A 27,672-nucleotide genomic window follows, 5' to 3' on the forward strand; every position below is an offset into this window, starting at 1 on the left:
TGTTTTGCAGACTTCTGAAACTACTACTGAAAACCTGATGCAAATGGGGTCTGAACCACTTCCAGAGGTAGTTGACAATCCAATATGTCAGATTGATTGTTTAGTTTAAGGTTAAATGCATTCAAACAGCCACTGACAAACACTTATACTTTCCTATTACTGACCTTAAACATTCCAGTACAGTATGTGTTGTTGGAGCACCCTAGTCAGATAATATTTCAACTTCCCTATTAGATTACACATTTGATATAAAGGTGGAAACAAATGTGAATATTTTCAGTGTTCTCATAATAGTCTTAATTCTGCAGTGTTTTGCAGGAGCAGGAACTAAAGCTGCTGCTTTCCTTTTGAATTCTCATTGTCTGTTTTATCGTTCATACACATACTGTATGCATGCACAAGGCACTGCTAGATTGAAAGATCCCTCCATTAATGCACAAAAACCAGCCCATAGATACTTCCTTTAAAGCAATCAAAAAGAATTTAAAAGTGGTCAAAAGAGAGAAATTAAAACAGTGGGTGTAAATGGAAAAAAAAAATCTCCCTCATCTACTTGTCAAAGTATGCACCAAATATGCACAAACACGCAATGGATTTTTTTGCAGTTTTACACACATACATATCAACACAAGTACACACAATGACATTTTAATAAGTGGAAAAAGTTAACAATAAAAATTCTGAAGTTTTAACACATTGTAACACATTGAGGTTTTCTTCAGCCGAAAATGAAAAATACCTGAAAATATGCACCAAAAGTAGGTTATGCTTTGCTACACTGACCAGCAGTGTTCAGCACTCTAGTTTCACTCTCCTTCTAGTCATTGCGTGGAATGAAGCGGCTTTCATACTGCACACAGATGGCACTGCTCTATGAAACCCATAAATTCCATTTCACCATGCAAAGAACAGTTTGTAGCTCTGTTGACTAAATTGCAAGAGCAGCAGAGCATGAACTCCATGGTCAAAGTTCAATAAACTAATTAATTCATATGTTCATGTAATTACATTCATTAGCACTAATACTGTACATGCTCACCAAAGTCACGGTATCTGTGAAGTACTAGTTTGTGCTGCTTACAACAGTACTACTGTGTGGTGATGGCAACACTGGTAAAATGTGTTTTTTTTTTTTTATTGACTTCTGTTTAAATCAGTATAATTAAAATCATTTTAGTTTTAAATAACCTAAAAAAATCATACTATTGTATAATTATTAAAAAGGATTTTCGATGGGGTTTGACCTACACTGGTCTTACGGTTCGGTTCGGTTACAATTACGATTATCATGCCATCGATTCGGTTTAATTCAATATCTCAGTGCGTTGACAATGCTTTCCATACACAATTTTATATTTTACTTCACAGTTCTTGTATTAAAATGTATAATTTTAAAATACATTTTATATGTATTTGTAATACAAACTTGTCCTTTAATAAAAGCAGTCCGATAAATTAACTGTACCTTTAATTTGACTTGCTCAAAAAGAACACTCTGCATCAAACAAAACTCAAGAGTATGCACAGAACAACACGATTCAATTCAATTCACCTTTATTTGTATAGCGGTTTTACAATGTAAATTGTGTCAAAGCAGCTTCACAAGATCATATTAAATTGAAACAGTGTAGTTCAGTTTTCAGTGTTTAAGTTTAGTTCAGTTAAGCTCAGTTCAGTGTGGTTAATAATCACAATTAAAGCAAATGTAAATATTTTCCCATTTTCTTTTTGAGTGTTGTCAAGCAATTTCTTAAAAGCCTGTGATTGGTCACACACTCAACAGAAAGGGCTGTGATTGGCTTTAACGCGCTGGTGCTGTCACCGATGAGTGACACTGATAAACAGGCGCGGTGATCACAGCTGATCCATGATAGATGTGGTGGAGAAATTCCTCTGCAGACATGTTCAGGTCTGGATCCACAAGTATCGCTATAACAGCCGAGAGGAGAGGAAATGTCACACCAGCAGGTCAGAGGTCCACAGTGAGAGAGAGTGAGAAATGGAGTTTACTTTTTTGTTTACTCTCCAAGAGTGAAACGGGGCTTCTGCTGTAACTTCAGTGTCAGTAGAAGACTGTCCAGCAAACACACGCAGTGACTTGTGCAGAGTTTCTGTGCTTTAATTACTCACGCTCGCCTCCCTCGTCATAGTATTGTACCGCAACTTACCTCATATGGGATAAATTATGTTATGATATATTACTGAACCAACACTGAATTGTCCGCATCTGCATCACGGTGCACCAAAAACAAAAAAAAACAACAAAAAAAAACAGATTAATTTTGAGACCCCTAATTTTTGATTTTCGGCATCCTGATTTTTTTTCTTCAATAAAAATATCATGCAAAAAATGATATCTAGGGGCTTCCACTAACATCTTTTGCAACATTTCTATACAAATGAACAATATAAATCTAAGTAAGGAGCTTTAGATTGGAACAGCTACTGTTATCACGCAAAAAGTTGTCTGTTCTTTATATTTGTCTTTATAATTAGTAAGTCTGTATGTGAATCACTACAGCATGAGATGCTATTCAAATGCAAATATGCCCTAAAATAGTAGATGACTTAAAATAATGCCATCCACACATGAAAAAAAGAGAGAATTAGTAAAAGTATGAAAGTCAATGAGCACAGTGACATTACAAATGTCATGAAAAAGAAAGAAATGGAAAAAAGCATAAGGAAGGAGAGGTATAATCATGAGGCCTGTGGCTGACATAGAGTGGGCGTCCGAGTCGGGTTTTTTAAGCGGGCGTAGCTGTAATCAGTGCAGTATTGTTGCCAGTGCTCGGCCAGCTCTGCTTGTACCCTGCAGGGGTTTTACGGCTTTAGGCTGGTGCACTGCGTGATCCTGCCGCTGCGCCGCGTCAGCCCTGTAAATGAGCCCTTTATGGCTGGATCCAGTCTTACTTTGAGAATGGACATGTTCCTCACCTCCTCGATCACACAATGTCTCTATTAACCCTCCCAATCAATGAAAAGCTTCAGTATGCCAGCTGCTCTCAGCCAACCACTCCTGCTCAACCCGGCTCAACTTTAACTTTCTTCCTCTAAACCGGCATTCACTCCCCCGCTCGCCCTTATTTCTGAAAAGGGCAGCTTTTCATACATGTTTCACAGTCTAACTTTAATCAGCCCCCTTCTATTGCCAGCGCTAGCAGGAAAGAGCTAATGACAGGACACACCGAGTGGCTGAAACACCTTTTCTTGCTGTATGAAATGTAAAACAATGGCTGGTTAACCGCATAGGTTTAACACAAAGTCTGCAAACAATAGGGTATGATTAATTTGTTAGAATGCTGGATGGATTATAGACATAAAATGGACTGTACTGACTGAACAACTGGAAGGGATTTATTTTAAGGGCTGTTGATTTGCTGAAGTGTTAGTGACTGCCAATGGCAGTGTTGGTCATGTGACTGAGTGTTTAAAGTCTGTGTGAAACTGATGTTGCTGAGACTTTTGTTTCAGTACTTCCAACTGAATCTAAATATTGAGTAGGGGCGGGGCTTTGTTTTGCACATCATTCCCTCATAGCAAACCAACGGTAAGAGAGGGCATTAATATCAAAGTCCCTTTGAGGCAAGCCATTTTACTCGGCGGCCATCTTTGAAACGCCTCTCAGGCAGTATGCTTGGGCATTCTGTTTGAATGGGGAAACATCAAATTCTTCAAAACTGTTTGCCAAGCTTATGATTAAATTTCATATTAGGAACCACCAATAAAGTTAAACAACAACTGTCTATTTAGATTTATTTCTAAATGTTCGAATCACACAAAATTCTGCAGAAATTCATGTCTGGTGTTAGCCCCTCCCTAGGACAATCATTAGTCTATAGTGATTAATGATTGGCTACAGTACTAGAAGGCGGGGCTTCATTTGCCATTTAGAGTGGAGGGACTATGACGTCAATTTGTATTCAAAACCCGGAAGCCAGTTGGCATTTTAGGGGTTCCAGTTCCCTCATCCCAAAGTTAATGTTTTTTTTTTTATGGGACTTTGGTTAAATCGCTTAACTAAGGTTAATGTTTACCACAAACTCATTATACTTTCATTATACTCACAAACTCATTATACTTTATATCAGTTACATCCCACTCTTAATTTTTTAAATCAGTAACATTTCTTTAAAAAAACAGTTGCTATCAAGTTGCTAAATAGGGTGATGTCGGCATTGGTGTAAAGTAACAATTACAGATACTCAAATCACTGTGTGTAGCTTTTCCTTAGGAATTGTAATTTACTAATTACTTTTAAAATTGTGTACTTTTACTTCCACTTGAGTACTTCCACTTTTCTTGTCTGATGATTGGCTAAAGTAGAAAAATCAGTCCTTCGATTCCTGTCCAATCCAATCGCACATAGAAAGTAAATCACACCTTACTGAATAACCTCAAGACGCTTTATAAATGCAGCAAACCTTTTGGAAGCATTAAAAAAAGCCAAGAAGATGTCCAAAATCTTGACATGTAATGACCCATAGACTGTTTATAGACTGCATGAAAATGAAGGATGTCGACTGTATGATGACTGAAATCACCAAACAGCCTTAAACAATCACTAAATGGAACTAAAGAGGAATGGAAGGAAGTGCTGAATGAAGGAAGGGCCGAACAATGAGCAGAAGGAAGGACCAAATGAAGGAAGGAAGAACCAAACTAATGAAGGAAGGAAAGACCAAATGAATTTAGGAAGGATTCAAGGAAGGAAGGAAGGAAGGAAGGAAGGAAGGAAGGAAGGAATAAATGAACAAGGTCCTTATGAGGAAGGAACTTATTATTTGGAACTTCAAAAAATCTATAGGAAAATCCTATGGGGATTTATTGAGGGAATCAGTTTTATGCTAGCAACCGATTAGCCTACAAGGTGACGTCATAGTTCCTCCACTGTACTGACCGTTACACTTTTCCACATTCAAAAATATACGTGACACATCTTGTGTACTTTATAGTCTTTGTTAATATGCAGTTACTATGGAAGGTTGAGGTCATCAGAAGGACCAACACTTCAGACGCAAGTGTCCAGACTTTCATTAAAGATTACCACAACAAATGCATTTTTATTATTATTATATGATAAGTTTTTCGCCCTAAGAAGAACAATTTAGGCAAGCAAAATAAACATTGTAAATTTTGAATTCATGCAGGATTAAAGAATATAAAAAAAAAAGTTTTTTTTTTATCTTCATGAAGTTGTTTATTTTGTAAGTATTTAATAACTATAAATACCACTCACATTTAAAACATAACAAAGAATCTTTGTTTACAAAAAAATCAATTTACAATTTTTTAAGCAACTTTATCTGATCTATTACTTCTATCTATTACTTTTTATTAGTTTTACTAATTGTTTTATTATCAATATTTAAGCAAAAAAATTGATTTTAGATTTAGCTTTAACAATGCTGTTTAATTTAGAAAAATCATAATAGATAAAAATAATTTTATCATAAAAAATTTAATTTAAAAAGTATACTAACATATATATATGTTTTTTAATTGTTGTTTTTTTGTTTTTAATTTAATTAATTAATTTTATTTTAATTTGTTAATTTTTGTTTTTATTTTGTTTTATTTTATTTACATTTAATTTGTATTGTTTTATTTTTATTTTATTATTTTTTTTGTTTTATTTAAATTTTATTTATTTATTTATTTATTTAAATAAATTTCATTTAAATTTATTTAGTTTTATTTTATTTATTTATTTTTGGTTTTATTTTATTCATTCTAAAAGTGTCAAATGGGTTCTTGAGGTCCATGTCATCTTGACTAACATAATTGGCTCAGTCACGCGTAATTTACGGCTCAAAATGATTGCTTTAGAGTGCTTCTGTGGTTCCTGTGAGCAAACATGCCACATAATAACGCTCATACAGCACAGTTTTCAGGTATTAAAGACCTCCTTGACTGGGACTCGTTGACCTCCGGTGATTTAACCGCTGTCAGTGTGAAGGGCCCTTTAGAGAGTGAGTTAGAGATGACGCGCTGTCAGTGTTCAATGTGTTCATTTGCTTACAGCATGTCTCTCTGTTGGCTCAGGGTAATTAACCCTATGGAGACTATTTAATGCGCAAGCTAATGGTCAGTGAACCGGCCACTGCAGAGACCATACAGACCACTGAGAGCCACTGGATTCAGCCCATAAACTAAATGGTCCGTTGTGTAGACCTAACTGACATCTGCATTATGTTCAAAGCAATATTTGTCCCCTGTAGAGCGCAGAGTTTGTGCTTGTGGGGCAAAAATGGTGGGAAAAAAAGCCCAAAGATTAGTATTGTGGGAAACAGTGCAGCTTTTAAAACTGGAATGATTTTAATGTACACTGAGATATTAAGGTTAAGACTGAAGGATTGTATTAATTTGATTATTTCACAAACGTTTACGAATTCATTAAGGGATATTTCCCTTTTAATAATTGTGAAGCAGAACATCAGGGTATATGCAAATCCTGTCATCACTGATTGGTGCAGAGCGACAGGACATCTGCTGTATATTCAAACTCTAAACCGCATGCATTCTAATTAGTAGCAGATGTTGAATGTTTGATGTCGAAAACGCAATTTAACACTAAATGAGTGATGAATTTGCCTTCGTCTTTCTCTTTGCACTCCTATAACACTTCAGTTAGGAAAACATGAAGTTAATTTACTGATATACCATATATATACTATCATTGGGCGGGTCTGACCCGACATCAAAACGACATCTAAAAGATATATAGACACTCTATACACATTTCTAAATGCACACATATCATCTCTCTCAATTCAATTCAATTCAGTTCAATTCAATTCAATAGTTGCTTTATTGCCATGACAAATGTTACAAATGTATTGCCAAAGCATTCATAGAGTTTAAATAAAAAGTAGCGTACATATATAATAAAAAGTACACCCAATAAATAGTAGTAGTAAAACAAAAACAAAAAATAAGTAAAAAAAATAAAAAATAAAAAATATATATATTTATATATATATATATATATATATATATATATATATATATATATATATATATATATTATAATTAAATATAATATAAATAATAAATCAAATTATTCAATAAATCATATTTTTGGTGGCTCTCTCTCTCTCTCTCTCTCTCTCTCTCTCTCTCTCTCTCTCTCTCTCTCTTTCTCTCTCTCTCTATATCTATCTACACTCTTACACTCTCTTTCACTCTCACTCGCACGCTTGCACTGTCCAAAACCTGTTGAATCTATGCCAAAAAGATTTTAGTCAGTTCTGAATACAAAAGGGGGTCCAACCCGGTACTAGTATGGTTTACCTAAAAAAAAAAAAAAAAGTGGCCGGTAAGTGTCATTCCGTACATTCATACATACATACCTAAAAACATAATAACTAAAAAGTCAAGGCAACAAATATTTTTTATGTTGATTTAACTCTTTTTAATAACATTAAAAAAGTTAATCAGGTTTCAACATTAAACATTAAGTTTAACTTAAAATTTTCAGTCAGTTTGATTGCTGCAGGTTGAGATGACTAGAAAAGTTCATTTGATTCAACTAAAAGTCGGCAGGACAATTTTTTTTAAAGTTTATATAAAAATTATAAACTTAACAACAAAAAATAAATAAATTAAAAAATAAATAAAATAACAGGCTGCCAAACATATTCTCAGATTCATAAATATTTAATTAAAAAAGTAAATAAATTAATAAAATTATAAAAAATAAATAATAATAAAAAAATAAATGTTTGTCAAACATATTCTCTCTACGATGCATAACTTTCCTAATTATGTAAATGTTAAATTATGAATATTTATATTGTAGTTGTGGAGAAAGCCAGCCATTTTCTCTATTTCTTTTCTGTTTTTGTATTCAGAGTGCATGCGTCATTTTCTCCATTTCCTCCACTTCTGCTATTGTTTTGAACTGTTTAGTCATTGAGTCTTCTTTATACTATTTCCAGGATTATAGCTTTTTACTGTATAGCCAATCATTTCTTCAATAGTTTTCTATCCCCCCTTCAACTTTAATAGGAATATCTCCCAGATAAAGTACTTCGAGTAATCTAGGAAAATGAAGATCAAAAACATCACTGATAGCAGAGTGTACTGTTTTCTTTTTAAAGATGTTATAAAATATCATTTATCTCTAAGAATGTTCTTTGCTCAATCATTACGAGAGTCTTAGATCCTTCAGAAATGTTTGCATTGTGATTGTATTATTGGCATTATGTCAGTCATGTATGGTACATTTGCTGCATCCTTCCTTAACATTTTAATGTCTTTCAAATATGGACCCCAGAAATATAAATCTAAGTCTGTCATGTTGGCTATTACAGTATGACACTATTGCACCTGGTCTTGTCTTAGCTCACTGACATTTAAAAATGTTCATACAGCCTCTGAAAAGAATTGTCTTCTCTCTGTAGAGGGTGTCATTTCTGCTGATTTGTTTCTTAACTCTTGTTGATGATAAAAACGAAAATAATTGAAAAAGGAACAGAAGGGAGATGAAGGGGAATCCTTGCGATCCTAAACATTTCTACTTCATTTGTCTCCTCTGAGAGTCTCTGGGATGATTTGGATGGGCTAATGAGCTGATAAGGAGCTTGTGATCATTTAGAAATATGATAGTAGTAATTATAGAGCTTAAGAACATGTTGAACTGTGTGTGTAGTTAAACTGGCAATCTGTGCGTGTGCTGCACAGTGATCTTCAGTGAAATGTGCTACTGTTTATCGTAGTTTTTGTCAATTCATTTTTTTATTTCTATAGCACTTTTACAGTGTAGATTGTGTCAAAGCAGCTTACATTAGAGATTATAGTAAATTGAAACTGTGTTAGTCCAGTTTTCAGAGTTGAAGTTTAGTTCAGTTGAGTGTGGGTTAATTTTCACTGCTAAAAGTCCTAACACTGAAGAGCAAATCAATCGATGCGCAGCTCCAAACCATGCAAGCCAGTAGTTCATCCTCATCCTTTAAATTCAATAGTATATTTTAAAACTCTCTAACTGTTAGACTTTGCCGCAATTTTACATTAAGTTACACATTCACAAATATTCTTTACAGTTTATCACTGTAATATACACTGCATTGTGGGCCATTTAAAAACTTTTACTGTTATTACTGTTGTTAACTTGCTGCATATTAGGAATTTGTGGTATTTGACTGTAATTAGGGTGGTGACGGTCACTGTGACAATCGTGTCCATGCCACCAGGGCGGTTGTATGTGACGTCATGCACTAAAACACAAATTTCCTTTATGTTGCCAAGTATTACATCTCTGTTACCGTACGTTCACACCGAAAGTGGCGAGAGCGTCCAAGGTCACTTTGGCCGCCTTGGCGACAACGCTGTCTGCCTTCAGCTCCAGCGGCGAGAGCGTCAAAACTCGCTACATTGATCTCGTATTTAAAGGAGTCGTTGCAGCATGTCAGTTACATTCCTGCATAAAACATGTTTCTAGCGTGAAAATGTTGCGCAGTTCTTATCAAATTCATAAAACAATGGAAGATCAAGTTGCTTGTGGTGTGGCTTTGCTCTATTTATCCAACAGGTGTCCATATGTCTGAAATATCCTGAAGCAGCAATACTGTTTTGTACTGTCACGTCGCATGAGCTTTCCGCTTTTTTAAGAGATATATATATATATATATATATATATATATATATATATATATATATATATATATATATATATATATATAAAACATTAATGCACATCAGTAACTCGCCAGTAACTTATTTAATGCATGTTCCTTTAAGAAAACATTGTAAATAATTCCAAATCCGGCGACCGCAATCATCAAACCCTTGGGAACAACTGTGTTCGGAACCAAAGTTCACAGGTCTGGGTTCTCTGAACTCCTATCAAGCGGTGGATGTCTTCATTCTGATTGCTTGCTGCCGAACCGCGTCATAGCTCATTATCATTAAGTTGACTTGATTTCAACTCTCCTCGATGCCCACGCTGGCGAAGACGTGCCACACTGCTCCTCGCCGCTTATCGCCGCTGGCTCTCATTGAAAATGAATGACTTCCGGCTACTTTGACGCTCTCGCTGCTTTCAGTGTGAACGTACTGTTAGGATATAACGGTAGACAAGATTCAGCAGGTTCAAGTTCAGCCAGGAGTTCAGCCTGGGAACATATTGGATTCGTGCCAATGAGAAAGGCGAGCCAATAATTTGGATGAAGCCATTTGTAGGGTTTGTTTCAAAAAAATAAGTGTGAAATGGGCAAACTCCGTAGTGTAGAGAAACATGCTTTTCGAGAAATGCTGGTGGCGAAACAATGAGGCAAGATACCCTCTCTTGGCCATGATTATGAAAAGGGGCTGTGCGCCTTCACATCATCCACTAGTCCGTTTTTTTCTCGTGTAAGTTTAGAATGTGCCTCTGCCACCACGTGTGAGCACCCGGACCTGACGCGGGGACCAAATCTCTGGGCTTTTGCTTTAATTTCACAATTTGTGCAATTGAATTGCTTTTTCATATTATAAAGTATCTAAATGTGTGTTCTGAAGGTTGGAATGACGGTAGTGTTAATAATTAATGACAGAAAGAATTTTCACTTTTGAGTGAACTTCCGCCACCGTGACACCGGCAGTTGTTGGTGATTTCCCCACCACGGTGGTAAAAAGTTGTCTCCATCACAGCCCTAACTGTAATCAAGTACTGCTACTGTTGTTGAAGACAAAAATGAGACAGTTTATGAAAAAATAGTCACTTATTTGGAATATTAAATCCAGTAGTAAAAACTAAAATATTATCTTCTGCCATCTGCTGGTGTAAACGGTGGGATCAAAGGCGAAACCTTCTAGTTTGGCCGTTGGCTTTAGTGTTGGCTGTAATTTCAAGCACAACTTTTTAGAGTTGAAGCAGGCCACTGTTAGATTGTGTAGCTTGTATTTCTTTAGTGTTGGGTTGGTGTTTCAGTGTCTTTAGTGCGTTCACATCTCTGCCTAGATTTCACTCTATCGGTTTTGCAGATGCTTTTATCTAAATTGAGTTACATTGCATGCAAAGTATACATTTGAACAGTTTGTGCATTCTCTGGGAATCAAACCATCAACCTTGTGTTAGCTGGTCCATGCTGTACTGTTTGAGCTGCAAAAATGACTTAATGACAGTGTGGAGTGTCTTCCTATCTCTGTCTAATCTTCTCACTCTGCTTGAAAAACTTACAAGCAAAGCAACATTAATTCATGGGATTCAAACCAATACTTTGAAGTCTTATAATGCAAATGATCTGTTTTTGCAAAAAAGCAAGCATTATTTACATTATTATTTTTTTAACCACTGACTTGCAGAGTGGTTGGAGCACAAACGTCATGTCACATGATGTATTCATTTACAGACACAAACTCGCATATCAGCAGCACTGTCTGTTTACTTGTTTTATATAAGACAGCTTTCATTGTTCAGAATAGACATGGTTATTTTTTAAACAATACCACATCCTTCATACAAGGATATGAAGCAAACATTCTCCACTCACTTGTGAGTTATCTGTGTATATATTATTATGCATCATTTTTTGATTGTGCTCAAGACCATTTGCAGACTTTGAAGATTAATGTTGTAAAAATGTATTGGTTCAAATGAACCCATGAACATTGATTGTGTTTTTCCTGTTTGTGTTTTTTTTTTTTTTTTAACTTTGAAAGTGCCAGTTACTCTTTAAACAGACACAGGTGAAAGTGCCATTGAATCTTATGCCAAGTTCAAACTGCACGGTTTTTAAAGAAGTCGCGTCACAGATGTTTTCACACTGCATGATTATCTGGGCTAGAGTTCTGTCTCTGCTATGTTTACACTGCAAGATGGATCGGCGACAGGGGCTTCACACTGCATGACTTCACAATAGGTAGAATCGCTGACAGCTTTGTTTCAAACTACGTCTCACAACCAAACACGTGCGATAAGTGACATATCGATATGGTTTGAGGCCACACGTGCATTCTGTGTATAACAGACCACTACAAAAAAATTTTAAAAACATGCATTTGTCTACCAAACATTTCTTTTTCTATTTTAATATCTCGCTGTTAGCTACTCTTTCAACAGTTAACAATAAAAGACTGATAAGTAAAATGATGATAATAACAGGGAGGGAAACCCCTTTTTTTGAATTATGTTTTGCTCAAAAACTGTTTAATAAAGTTTTATTAAAGGCTTTGACTCTCAAGTAACCATTTATGGGAAAATACTGGATCTATGTTGTATATCGTCATTCCTCCTAAAAATACAGAGATATGATTTTTTTTTTTGCCCATATCGCCCAGCCCCATCACATAATAAATCTCTTGTTATTATCTCCACAATAAGAAAGAAGCCTTTAATGGGGTAAAAAATTTACTTATTTTGCTTACCTGGCTTTTGAAGGGAATTAGCAATTTCTGCTCAACATTAATTCTTTTTCTATCGCTCAGATGACATGTCAAACAGACACGGGTGCTCCTGCCAAATTCCCACTAGTTTTTTTGGTATTTCTTGGATCCAAATAGACATAAAAGAAGTCCTTTTAATTTCTCCCCAACTTCCCGCTGGCCTGCAGATACCTATACTAGTGGATGCTGCTCTCCCATTGGCTGTAGGTGATCGCCAATGTTATTTTAGTCAGAACACATTTCACACGGCATGATTTGAATCACCGACAGGTCCAGATATTAATATCTCCTGGGTGTCACAGACTCATCGCCGATTCCCTAAGATTGTATCTTTTAAAGTTTTTGATAGATTTGCCTGTGATTTCAGGCATTTTTCAGTTTTGCAAAACTGGTCGGCGAGTCCAAATCTGGACTAAAATCATGCAGTCTGAACTCAATATTACTTTGTGGATGACCAAAGATTGCGATCTTAGCTAAACATCATTGTTTTTATCTATTCTTCTGGAATAGAAAAATATTTTCCTAATCTTGGATACCTAAGGGTAAGTAAATTAACAGCACATTTTAATTTTTATTACATTTTTATTAATTTTTATTTTTATAACCCTGTAGTCTCTTTTAAGGGTTTCTGTCTGAATCTTAGCACTCTGACGCTTCACCTCTCACTCCAGATCTTGTTCTGGATCTTTTTTTTTTTTTTTCCTGTGGTGATTTTGTGTACACTGACTTTCTTCTGCCACAATGTATATGTATATAGGCAGAAAGCTAATAATAAGTATCCTCTCTCTCTCCTCCCATCTCCCTCTTTCTGTCTTCCTGGTTTGGGAATAATCTTCTCTAACACACTGCAGTTGAAAGAGGCTGGGGAGTCCCTGCTGTATTTGAGGTTTTTAATACTATTAGATATGCCTCTCTCCCTCTCCATCTCATGCATTCTTTTTCTTACTTCATTCTTCATATTTGATATTCTCCTTCGGCCTTTTTCTGAGCCTCAAATGTTATATTTGAATGCCAAATTCTTTCTCAGATCAACACTTTTTGAAAATCAACTCATCAGATACAGAAACTCACATGATTAGTGTGATTAATATAACCAACAAAATAAGTGATCCATTTTTGGTGATCCGACATAAAAGTGGTTTGTTTTTAAGGTGCGTGAGGGCAGCAGCGTGTGTGAAAGTGTAAAAGGACGTTATCAGGTCAAGGCAAGGCAGAAAGTTAGAATTCACTGTCCACATCTATCTTCATTCCTTCTTATGATTCCTCTTTTCTTTCTAATCCTCTTTTCTCTCTCTTTTATCTTTGTCCTTTATACCTCTCATGCTTTCTCTCTCGCCAATAGTTTATCTGAATCTTTTCTAATCCCTTCTTTTCAAAGGATGGATATCTCCTGTTTTATTGAAAGAGATAAAGACTGAGAGCTTGCTGGAGTACAACTTCTCCCTCTTTCAGGAAGGATTTGGTTAACAGTTTTGGAATAGGAAGTGTCTTTTTCCTTACTTTTTTTGTCTTTTCTTTGTGGCCTCGGAATTCTGGGAGTAATGCAATGACTTACACCTTTATGTTGATGCCATGTTGACTTTCCTCTTTCACGTCAGAGAGAATGCTGCTGTTGGAACCCTAATGGGTAAAGATTTCTGGTTTTATACATTTCCATTGATTTTTTAACAATTTTTTTAGGGGGGTTTCACCTGTTATTGGGACAGGATAGTGGAGGGCAGACAGGAAAACATTCGGATCAAAGAGAGGGGAGAGATCAGCATAAGACTTTGAGCTGGGAATCGAACTCGGGTCCCTGTGAGCACAATGGTGCTATATGTCAGCACAGTTAATCACTATTGGCGTTGACACTTCCATTGATTTTTAGTCATTAAAACAGTTTATGTCAACTGAGGTTGCAAACTGGTATTTTCTTATTATATTTATTGTTGAACAAGTAGTTTGACCATTTATCGACCGTTTGTTTAACATAGTAATTTCACCCATCTGTTAAACAATTGCATTGCAGAATAAGGTTATTATAAGTAAATTATGTACATAAACATATAATAATGCAATACATATTCTAATGCTAATTAATAATGCAGCGTGACATCATGGCTCAATGTTTAGCATTGTCTTTTTACAGCAAGAAGGTTGCTGGTTTGAGTCCCGGCTGAGTCAGTTGGCATTTCTGTGTGGAGTTTGCATGTTCTCCCGGGTTTCCTCTAGGTGCTCCGATTTCCCCAACAGTTGAAAGACATTCGCTGTAGGTGAATTGAATAAACTCAATTTGCCGTCGTGTATGAGAGTGAATGAGATGGATGTTTCCACAAGTCTCCATGTAGTTGCATTTGCTGTTGAATTTAGTCTTGAATTTTCAGATGTAAATGTACTGTATGGATAGACAGCTTTTCAGGTATACAGCAGGTATGGTTGATTTGTCCTTTCCTAAAATAAATGAATGAATAAATAAATAAATAAATAAACTCAAAATCAGTTGATAAAAATGTGAAATGTTGGTTTTATAAAGAAAATGAAACCTAAAATGTAAACTACGTCTTTTTCACATTATTCACATATTAGTGTTACCATAATGCAGTAAATACGCAAATATATATATACCTTCATTCTTGCATGCATACATAAACAGATGCATATATGAATAAAAATAATAATATTTAAAAAAATTAATAAATATTAAAAATGTTATTTAAAGTGCATTATTAGATATTAGAACCAGAAAAAAAGGTAATTAAGGTGGTATACTATTACATTTTTAATATTAAATATTTTTTAATTAAATAATACACTGTAAAAATGATTTTTGGTGCTTGTAGATAAAGATAGCATAATCCAAGTATATTTTACAAATAAATCCTATTTTGTCTTTTTACTTTAAAATGTCACGTTACATTCAATAAGCTACTAAATCTTTCTTTTTAATTTATTGTGCTTCAAATACAATATTAAAATCAAATGGACATGCCCAAGTAATATTCACTCAGTGTTTTCTCAGTATTTTTATATTGTAATGTAATGTAATGTGTATTTATATAACGCATTTATCGTGTATGTCCATACACCCAAAGCACTTCACAATCATGAGGGGAATCTCTCCACACCACCAAGAGCCAGTTCTGTGGATTGGGATGATTGGGAAGCTATAATGGATTGACGCTGATGCAGGGCATTTGGCCAGGACACCAGGGTTACACCCCTACTCTTTACGAGAAGTGCCATGGGATTTTTTTAATGACCAAACAGAGTCAGGACCTTAGTTTAATGTCTCATCTGAAAGATGGCGCTCACTGATAGTATATTGTCCCCTTCACTAAACTAAAGCGTTAGGTCCCACACGGATCACGGATTGAGTGCCCCCTGCTGGCTTCACTAACACCACTTCCAACAGCAACTTAGTTTTCCCATGTGGTCTCCCATCCAGGTACAGACCAGGCTCAGCCCTGTTTAGCTTCAGTGAATACCCAGTCTTGGGCTGTAGGGTGACATGGCTGTGGTATTGCTCTTTTGTTGACTGATGATGGTGCATAAATACTGGGGAGCACCTGAAAATGCTCGTCCTGCATAATAATGTGTGTGTGTGTGTGTGTGTTTTCTGATAGTGACTGACTGCATCATATCTCTCTGACAGCAGGGGTTTGATCATCTCCGACGTGTGTCACTTACTGACACACACAAGAGCTGTCACTCATCATCTCAAATATGCTTAACCGCTGCATTAAATACTGCTCATCATGCAAGTTGTTTCTTAAGTCAACATCACAAGGACGTGGTATAATTTTAATAACATGTATCATTACTTTCTCTCTTTCTGCGTGTGTGTGTGTGTGTGTGTGTGTGTGTGTGTGTGTGTGTGTGTGTGTGTGTGTGTGTGTGTGTGTGTGTGTACAGAACACTCCAGTTGGGACGTCAGTGTTCATGGTGAATGCGACAGACCCAGATCAAGGAGTCGGAGGCAGCGTCTTGTTCTCCTTCCAGCCTCCCTCTCAGTTCTTCTCTATTGACGGAGCCAGAGGAATCGTCACTGTGACCAGAGCGCTGGACTATGAGACAACTATTGCATATCAGCTCACCGTTAATGCCACGGTCAGAAAACACACTGAACAGCTTCATTGTTAGGATTTATTGTGTCCGCTTGTTATGTCTGTGTCCAAGCTGCTACTCAGTTTAATTGAGAAAATATTTGTTTATGACCTTTTTAGTCATATCGCACATTAAAATAAGATCATGGTGTACACAAAAGTCTCTGGATTCTGCTGCATCACAGACACCAATATTTGAACAATTTTTAAAATAATGAAACTTTATGGCTATTTTAGTATGCCCAATTTTTTAGTATCTGAAATGTTTCAGCATACCAAAATGTTTTTAGTATGGTTTGTATTTTTATTGAAGTGAGGCAAGTGTGGTGCTAATCGACAAGAGAAGGTAACAATAAAAGGTCTGTACACCATACCAATCAAGCAATACAACTGTTTATTGCTGGTACATACAGCTGATATCAATTATAATAATATGAACAACGATATCCATAAACCATATTTAATAATGAGTAATAAAAATGCCTAAAAGGTCTATAACGTAGAAGACAGATTAGGAATGAATAATACAATTTCAAGCAAGAATTATTTACAACCTCAGAGATGTGCCATCATCTTTCTCTATAAAGACGGTCGAGCCCGTTGCAGTCATATTGTAAGACCAACACATATGTTAGAGAATGCTGGGCGATGCATGCTTGTCCCATGGCTGAGCTTCCAATGTTACTGCAAGAAGTTCTTACCTTTATTGTCAAAATTTGGGTGCTGGTCCCGCTAGTTGAGAGAGTAGAGGGAGTTGATCAGGGTCCTCCCTCTTTTAACTGGCTACACATTATTTCTAATTGCACAGCAAAAATCAGAGGTTCTGAACTATCAGCATGACTGGACTCAATGTCCTAACTCCCCCTTCTAGTTACCTGGGGTGCGTTTCGGAAAACCATCGTTAGCCAACTAAGGTCGCAAGTTCTGTCGTTACAAACATAGGTAATTGATTTGGCCTTTCCCAAATCCATCGTTCCAATTAACATTCGAAATTGCGCTGCGAACTGGTACACTTGCAACTACACCTCTGGACTCTGGACCTGTAGTTAGAAACGTAGTTCCTGGTTGTGTTCTATTCCCAGTTATCCCCCCTATGCCATATTCATTTAGAACATTCTAACATTTAAACTTGGAATGATAAAAAAAAGCATTAAAGTCATCTCTCTTAGGTGTAATTTGCTTTCAAAGTATTTTTACAGTTCAGTTTTAGCGATCTTCATGTTTACAGTTGCGCTCACTTCATAGTGCACTTTGAAAACATTTATGTCATTTTGAACACAGCTCTGGCTCATGATGAAAGCTATATAGGTGACCTGTTATTTAAAAGCAGAATTTATGTTATGTCTCCAAAACCTGTGAGAACAAAAATATAGCATACGTTAATGCTTTTAATCTATAGTAGGTTATTTATTAGGTATCTGTACTGTATATGACATGGGCCTGTTGGTTAGAACAGTTCTTTTCTAAAAATAGACTTTTAAAAAAATAAATAAACAATATCCTACTTAATAATAATAATAATAATAAATATAGCTGCAAGCAGCAATTAAGGGGCCAAGCACTATTGGCCATAAGGTGGCGCTGCTCCAGACGTTTTTGAGTACTTTCAGGGCATGGGGTTGAAGATGCATACCATGTTTTGTAATGATATGTGAATGTGTTGGTAAAATATAGCATTTTTGGCCAAAAATCGAAATGGGCGACGCCCAAAATGGCTGACCTGTGAAAATCAGACATCATTCGACTCGGCATGCTCTGCCGGATGTAATGAGACCAGTTTCATGAGTTTCGGACGAAAGGTTGAGACGTTATAAGCCAAAAAGCAAGTTTTTAGTATCTCCGGACCACTAGGGGGCAGTGCGCCGAAACTCCGCAATTAACCTTAGACCCTAGTTGTCATAACACACACCAAGTTTGGTGTGAATCGGTGAATGCGTTACAGAGATATCGCCTCAAGTCCATTTTCGCAAGTTCTTTGTTAAATTAGTTCGCAAGTTAAACGAAAACGGTTGGTCTAATCAACTTGAATTCCATAACTTTTGGTTGGCATGGTCTGTAGATCATGTGATTCAATTTTGGTGAAAATCGGAGAAACGGCCTAGGACGAGTTCGATCAACTAGGTTTTTCGAATAATTTTAAATAGCGTGACAAAATTCATGACGGAAAATGACGTCATAGGGTGCGTTTGAATCGGACTGAGCCAAGGAATCAGGGGAAAAAAGAATTTTGATTGTAGCCCATTTGGTTCAAAAGTTATCATGATAAACATACGTGAAAGTTTGGACAAGTGGTGGCGCTAGAGAGTTTGATTTTTAGACTTCATATTTGGTATGATTATTGTTAATACTGTCCTCTATTAATGTGCCAGATGCATACCATGTTCTGTAATAATATGTGAATATGTTGGTAAAATATAGCATTTTTGGCCAAAAATCAAAATGGGCGACGCCCAAAATGGCTGACCTGTGAAAATCAGACATCATTCGACTCGACATGCTCTGCCGGATGTAATGAGACCAGTTTTATGAGTTTCGGACGAAAGGTTGAGATGTTATAAGCCAAAAAGCAAGTTTTTTATATCTCCGGACCACTAGGGGGCAGTGCGCCGAAACTCTGCCTGTAACCTCAGACCCTAGTTGTCATAACACACACCAAGTTTGGTGTGAATCGGTGAATGCGTTACGGAGATATCGTCTCAAGTCCATTTTCGCAAGTCCTTCGTTAAATTTGATCGCAAGTTAAACAAAAACGGTTGGTCTAATCAACTTGAATTCCATAACTTTTGGTTGGCATGGTCTGTAGATCATGTGATTCAATTTTGGTGAAAATCGGAGAAACGGCCTAGGACGAGTTCGATCAAATAGGTTTTTCGAAAAATTTAAAATAGCGCGAAAAAATTCATGACGGAAAATGACGTCATAGGGTACATTTGAATCGGACTGAGCCAAGGAATCAGAGAAAAAAAGAAATTTGATTGTAGCCCATTCGGTTCAAAAGTTATGATGATAAACGTATGTGAAAGTTTGGACAAGTGGTGGCGCTAGAGAGTTTGATTTTGAGACTTCATGTTTGGCCTGATTAATGTTAATACTGTCCTCTATCATTGTGCCAAATTATACAACTTTCCCGCATACGCCTATATGGGCTGCCATTCAAATCCGGCGGAAGAAACGGAAGAAGAATAATAATAATAATAAATATAGCTGCAAGCAGCAATTAAGGGGCCAAGCACTATTGGCCATAAGGTGGCGCTGCTCCAGACGTTTTTGAGTACTTTCAGGGCATGGGGTTGAAGATGCATACCATGTTTTGTAATGATATGTGAATGTGTTGGTAAAATATAGCATTTTTGGCTAAAAATCGAAATGGGCGACGCCCAAAATGGCTGACCTGTGAAAATCAGACATCATTCGACTCGGCATGCTCTGCCGGATGTAATGAGACCAGTTTCATGAGTTTCGGACGAAAGGTTGAGACGTTATAAGCCAAAAAACAAGTTTTTTGTATCTCCGGACCACTAGGGGGCAGTGCGCCGAAACTCCGCAATTAACCTTAGACCCTAGTTGTCATAACACACACCAAGTTTGGTGTGAATCGGTGAATGCGTTACAGAGATATCGCCTCAAGTCCATTTTCGCAAGTTCTACGTTAAATTAGTTCGCAAGTTAAACGAAAACGGTTGTTCTAATCAACTTGAATTCCATAACTTTTGGTTGGCATGGTCTGTAGATCATGTGATTCAATTTCGGTGAAAATCTGAGACACGGCCTAGGACGAGTTCGATCAAATAGGTTTTTCGAAAAATTTAAAATAGCGCGAAAAAAGTCATGACGGAAAATGACGTCATAGGGTGCGTTTGAATCGGACTTAGCCAAGGAATCAGAGGAAAAAAGAATTTTGATTGTAGCCCATTCGGTTCAAAAGTTATGATGATAAACATACGTGAAAGTTTGGACAAGTGGTGGCGCTAGAGAGTTTGATTTTGAGACTTCATAATTGGCCTGATTAATGTTAATACTGGCCTCTATCATTGTGCCAAATTATACAACTTTCCCGCATACGCCTATATGGGCTGCCATTCAAATCCGGCGGAAGAAACGGAAGAAGAAGAAGAAGAAGAATAATAATAATAAATATAGCTGCAAGCAGCAATTAAGGGGCCAAGCACTATCGGCCATAAGGTGGCGCTGCTCCAGACGTTTTTGACCACTTTCAGGGCATGGGGTTGAAGATGCATACCATGTTTTGTAATGATATGTGAATGTGTTGGTAAAATATAGCATTTTTGGCCAAAAATCGATATGGGCGACGCCCAAAATGGCTGACCTGTGAAAATCAGACATCATTCGACTCGGCATGCTCTGCCAGATGTAATGAGACCAGTTTTATGAGTTTCGGACGAAAGGTTGAGACGTTATAAGCCAAAAAGCAAGTTTTTTGTATCTCCGGACCACTAGGGGGCAGTGCGCCGAAACTCCGCAATTAACCTTAGACCCTAGTTGTCATAACACATACCAAGTTTGGTGTGAATCGGTGAATGCGTTACAGAGATATTGCCTCAAGTCCATTTTTGCAAGTTCTACGTTAAATTTGATCGCAAGTTAAACAAAAACGGTTGGACTAATCTACTTGAATTCCATAACTTTTGGTTGGCATGGTCTGTTGATCATGTGATTCAATTTTGGTGAAAATCAGAGAAACGGCCTAGGACGAGTTCGATCAAATATGTTTTTCGAAAAATTTAAAATAGCGCGAAAAAATTCATGACGGAAAATGACGTCATAGGATGGGTTTGAATCGGACTGAGCCAAGGAATCTGGGGAAAAAAGAAATTTGATTGTAGCCCATTCGGTTCAAAAGTTATGATGATAAACATACATGAACATTTGGACAAGTGGTGGCGCTAGAGAGTTTGATTTTGAGACTTCATATTTAGTATGATGATTGTTAATACTGTCCTCTATCATTGTGCCAGATGCATACCATGTTTTGTAATGATATGTGAATATGTTGGTAAAATATAGCATTTTTGGCCAAAAATCGAAATGGGCGACGCCCAAAATGGCTGACCTGTGAAAATCAGACATCATTCGACTCGGCATGCTCTGCCGGATGTAATGAGACCAGTTTCATGAGTTTCGGACGAAAGGTTGAGACGTTATAAGCCAAAAAGCAAGTTTTTAGTATCTCCGGACCACTAGGGGGCAGTGCGCCGAAACTCCACAATTAACCTCAGACCCTAGTTGTCATAACACACACCAAGTTTGGTGTGAATCGGTGAATGCGTTACAGAGATATCTCCTCAAGTCCATTTTCGCAAGTTCTACGTTAAATTAGTTCGCAAGTTAAACGAAAACGGTTGGTCTAATCAACTTGAATTCCATAACTTTTGGTTGGCATGGTCTGTAGATCATGTGATTCAATTTTGGTAAAAATCGGAGACACGGCCTAGGACGAGTTCGATCAAATAGGTTTTTCGAAAAATTTAAAATAGCGCAAAAAAATTCATGACGGAAAATGACGTCATAGGGTGGGTTTGAATCGGACTGAGCTAAGGAATCAGAGGAAAAAAGAATTTTGATTGTAGCCTATTCGGTTCAAAAGTTATCATGATAAACATACGTGAAAGTTTGGACAAGTGGTGGCGCTAGAGAGTTTGATTTTGAGACTTCATATTTGGCCTGATTAATGTTAATACTGGCCTCTATCATTGTGCCAAATTATACAACTTTCCCGCATACGCCTATATGGGCTGCCATTCAAATCTGGCGGAAGAAACGGAAGAAGAAGAAGAATAATAATAATAATAATAATAATAATAATAAGAACACTAACGAAAGCAATAGGTGCCTACGCACCTACGGTGCTTGGCCCCTAAATATAGCTGCAAGCAGCAATTAAGGGGCCAAGCACTTTTGACCAAAAGGTGGCGCTGCTCCAGAAGTTTTTAAGGACTTTCAGGGCATGGGGTTGAAGATGCATACCATGTTTTGTAATGATATGTGAATGTGTTGGTAAAATATAGCATTTTTGGCCAAAAATCGAAATGGGCGACGCCCAAAATGGCTGACCTGTGAAAATCAGACATCATTCGACTCGGCATGCTCTGCCGGATGTAATGAGACCAGTTTCATGAGTTTCGGACGAAAGGTTGAGACGTTATAAGCCAAAAAGCAAGTTTTTAGTATCTCCGGACCACTAGGGGGCAGTGCACCGAAACTCTGCAATTAACCTTAAACCCTAGTTGTCATAACACACACCAAGTTTGGTGTGAATCGGTGAATGCGTTAGGGAGATATCGCCTCAAGTCCATTTTCACAAGTTCTACGTTAAATTAGTTTGCAAGATAAACAAAAACGGTTGGTCTAATAAACTTGAATTCCATAACTTTTGGTTGGCATGGTCTGTAGATCATGTGATTCAATTTTGGTGAAAATCGGAGGCACGGCCTAGGACGAGTTCGATCAAATAGGTTTTTCGAAAAATTTAAAATAGCGTGAAAAAATTCATGACGGAAAATGACGTCATAGGGTGCGTTTGAATCGGACTGAGCCAAGGAATCAGAGGAAAAAAGAATTTTGATTGTAGCCCATTTGGTTCAAAAGTTATGATGATAAACATACGTGAAAGTTTGGACAAGTGGTGGCGCTAGAGAGTTTGATTTTGAGACTTCATAATTGGCCTGATTAATGTTAATACTGGCCTCTATCATTGTGCCAAATTATACAACTTTCCCGCATACGCCTATATGGGCTGCCATTCAAATCCGGCGGAAGAAACGGAAGAAGAAGAAGAATAATAATAATAATAATAATAATAATAAGAACACTAACGAAAGCAATAGGTGCCTACGCACCTACGGTGCTTGGCCCCTAATAATAATAATAATAATAATAATAATAAATATAGCTGCAAGCAGCAATTAAGGGGCCAAGCACTATTGGCCATAAGGTGGCGCTGCTCCAGACGTTTTTGAGTACTTTCAGGGCATGGGGTTGAAGATGCATACCATGTTTTGGAATGATATGTGAATGTGTTGGTAAAATATAGCATTTTTGGCCAAAAATCGAAATGGGCGACGCCCAAAATGGCTGACCTGTGAAAATCAGACATCATTCGACTCGGCATGCTCTGCCGGATGTAATGAGACCAGTTTCGGACGAAAGGTTGAGACGTTATAAGCCAAAAAGCAAGTTTTTTGTATCTCCGGACCACTAGAGGGCAGTGCGCCGAAACTCCGCAATTAACCTTAGACCCTAGTTGTCATAACACACACCAAGTTTGGTGTGAATTGGTGAATGCGTTGCGGAGATATCGTCTCAAGTCCATTTTTGCAAGTTCTACGTTAAATTTGATTGCAAGTTAAACGAAAACGGTTGGTCAAATCAACTTGAATTCCATAACTTTTGGTTGGCATGGTCTGTAGATCATGTGATTCAATTTGGGTGATAATCGGAGAAATGGCCTAGGACGAGTTCGATCAAATAGGTTTTTCGAATAATTTAAAATAACGCGAAAAAATTCATGACGGAAAATGACGTCATAGGGTGCGTTTGAATCGGACTGATCCAAGGAATCAGTGGGAAAAAGAATTTTGATTGTAGCCCATTTGGTTCAAAAGTTATCATGATAAACATACATGAACATTTGGACAAGTGGTGGCGCTAGAGAGTTTGATTTTGAGACTTCATATTTGGTATGATTAATGTTAATACTGTCCTCTATCATTGTGCCAGATGCTTACCATGTTTTGTAATGATATGTGAATATGTTGGTAAAATATAGCATTTTTGGCCAAAAATCGAAATGGGCGACGCCCAAAATGGCTGACCTGTGAAAATCAGACATCATTCGACTTGACATGCTCTGCCGGATGTAATGAGACCAGTTTTATGAGTTTCGGACAAAAGGTTAAGATGTTATAAGCCAAAAAGCAAGTTTTTTGTATCTCCGGACCACTAGGGGGCAGTGTGCCGAAACTCCGCAATTAACCTTAGACCCTAGTTGTCATAACACACACCAAGTTTGGTGTGAATCGGTGAATGCATTACAGAGATATCGCCTCAAGTCCATTTTCGCAAGTTCTTCGTTAAATTAGTTCGCAAGTTAAACAAAAACGGTTGGTCTAATCAACTTGAATTCCATAACTTTTGGTTGGCATGGTCTGTAGATCATGTGATTCAATTTTGGTGAAAATCGGAGACACGGCCTAGGACGAGTTCGATCAAATAGGTTTTTCGAAAAATTTAAAATAGCGCGAAAAAATTCATGACGGAAAATGACGTCATAGGGTGGGTTTGAATCGGACTGAGCCAAGGAATCAGAGGAAAAAAGAATTTTGATTGTAGCCCATTCGGTTCAAAAGTTATGATGATAAACATACGTGAAAGTTTGGACAAGTGGTGGCGCTAGAGAGTTTGATTTTGAGACTTCATGTTTGGCCTGATTAATGTTAATACTGGCCTCTATCATTGTGCCAAATTATACAACTTTCCCGCATACGCCTATATGGGCTGCCATTCAAATCCGGCGGAAGAAACGGAAGAAGAATAATAATAATAATAATAAATATAGCTGCAAGCAGCAATTAAGGGGCCAAGCACTATTGGCCATAAGGTGGCGCTGCTCCAGACGTTTTTGAGTACTTTCAGGGCATGGGGTTAAAGATGCATACCATGTTTTGTAATGATATGTGAATGTGTTGGTAAAATATAGCATTTTTGGCCAAAAATCGAAATGGGCGACGCCCAAAATGGCTGACCTGTGAAAATCAGACATCATTCGACTCGGCATGCTCTGCCGGATGTAATGAGACCAGTTTTATGAGTTTCGGACGAAAGGTTGAGATGTTATAAGCCAAAAAGCAAGTTTTTTATATCTCCGGACCACTAGGGGGCAGTGCGCCGAAACTCTGCCTGTAACCTCAGACCCTAGTTGTCATAACACACACCAAGTTTGGTGTGAATCGGTGAATGCGTTACGGAGATATCGTCTCAAGTCCATTTTCGCAAGTCCTTCGTTAAATTTGATCGCAAGTTAAACGAAAACGGTTGGTCAAATCAACTTGAATTCCATAACTTTTGGTTGGCATAGTCTGTAGATCATGTGATTCAATTTTGGTGAAAATCGGAGAAATGGCCTAGGACGAGTTCGATCAAATAGGTTTTTCGAAAAATTTAAAATAGCGCGAAAAAATTCATGACGGAAAATGACGTCATAGGGTGCATTTGAATCGGACTGAGCCAAGGAATCAGAGAAAAAAAGAAATTTGATTGTAGCCCATTCGGTTCAAAAGTTATGATGATAAACATACGTGAAAGTTTGGACAAGTGGTGGCGCTAGAGAGTTTGATTTTGAGACTTCATAATTGGCCTGGTTAATGTTAATACTGGCCTCTATCATTGTGCCAAATTATACAACTTTCCCGCATTCGCCTATATGGGCTGCCATTCAAATCCGGCGGAAGAAACGGAAGAAGAAGAAGAAGAAGAAGAATAATAATAATAATAATAATAATAATAATAATAATAATAATAAGAACACTAACGAAAGCAATAGGTGCCTACGCACCTACGGTGCTTGGCCCCTAATAAGAACACTAACGAAAGCAATAGGTGCCTACGCACCTACGGTGCTTGGCCCCTAATAATAAGAACACTAACGAAAGCAATAGGTGCCTACGCACCTACGGTGCTTGGCCCCTAATAATAATAATAATAATAGTAATACTAATACTACTACTAATAATAATAATAATAATAATAATAATAATACTCATCATCATCATCATCATCATCATCATCATCATCCTCATCGTTATTATTATTATTATTAGTATGGACATACACGATAAGTAGGATTTTTTTCATTTCCTAATAAATATTACATTTAATTTCTTAATAAATAGCCTCATTATTTATTTACAGTATATGATTTATATATGATATTAGAATGCGTGTTAGCATTTGTAAGTGATTTTATGTTAATTTAGAATAAAATATGTGATGTTCTCAATAATATTTGTTGTTGTTAAAGGAAACACAGGTCCTATATGTGCCACTGACATATCTCAATTAATATGGAAAACGAGTGAATGTTTTTTTGCAAAACTAAAATTGGATTTTATTTTAATGTGTTTGCATGTAAAACAATATAATTTGCACGAAGAAATTCTGGGGTTATTCTCTAAAAAAGTTGTTACCACCCCATTTAGAGAATCATTGTTGGCGTTTAACGTTATAACTAACGTGGTTCAAATGATGGATCTGTGACTGAGAAACTAGGGGTTTTGGGAAAACGATGCATCATATTATGATAGTTCAGCCGTGAGTTATGCCGTTGTTTAGAAAACGCACCCCTGTTCATTTGTTGAGTGCATCAAAGTATGATTATCTGGAGTCAATATTATACCCCTGACCCTAAGTCATGAAATCCCTCTCCTTGTCATGTGGACATTTGTGTACATCAGAACCCAATCAGTATTGTACCCCTGACCCTCTATTTATCATGTTTCTTTGTTGAGCATAACCAAAAAAAAAAAAAAAAAAAAACATCTCTTACACTGGCCATCTGATATTAGGCTTGGCTATATATATTGTGATCATGATTTTTGAAAGTATTATAGTGCTCTGTAAACGTTTCTTAATAGCATTTGTTAAGCCTCCCTATACAGTTTGATAGAGCATTTGGATCTGGAAGCTGCTTCTTGTGACGTCAGACTTACCAAGCGGATAATTATTGTTTTAAAGCAGCTTTACAAAAGGTGCACATTATTGCATTACAATGAAATTCAGAAAAGATATGTTTATTAGTTACCATAACTTTATTCACTTAATTAGTAACTAATAGGTTTTAACAGTTAAAGTTATTATATATAAATATAGTTAACCTGCAATTATATAGTATATAGGTGATGTCTATGTGTATGTTCAATGAAGTGTATTAAGTGTATGCATCAAATAAAAATGTGTTTGGTTTCCTCTATAACAGGACCAGGATAAACGGCGTCCGCTCTCTAGTCTGGCTAATTTGGCGATTACCATCACTGATATTCAAGACATGGACCCCATCTTCACCAACCTCCCCTACAGCACTAATATAATGGAGGATGCACCACCCGTTAGTACACATGCATGCTTTTTTTTGCTTGCATAGTCTTATGTAGATGGATGAATGTTAATGAGTTAATATAATAATGTTATAATAATGTTAATAACCCTACTT

The 27,672-nt window shown here is 36.9% G+C and overlaps 1 protein-coding gene across 2 annotated transcripts in view; it reads left to right on the plus strand.

Annotated features, from left to right (window-relative positions):
- The window catches only part of cdh23 (cadherin-related 23), a 495,141-nt gene that overhangs the window by 139,842 nt on the left and 327,627 nt on the right, over positions 1-27,672 (plus strand). For both annotated transcript variants that reach the window (XM_087277778.1, NM_214809.1), the window contains 2 exon segments: positions 16,258-16,452; positions 27,439-27,567. In XM_087277778.1, coding sequence (XP_087133904.1) covers positions 16,258-16,452; positions 27,439-27,567 — 324 coding nt within the window.

This window comes from Danio rerio, chromosome 13 (genome assembly GCF_052040795.2).
Source record: "Danio rerio strain M-AB ecotype USA chromosome 13, GRCz13ab, whole genome shotgun sequence".
Classification (NCBI taxonomy): Eukaryota; Metazoa; Chordata; class Actinopteri; order Cypriniformes; family Danionidae; genus Danio; species Danio rerio.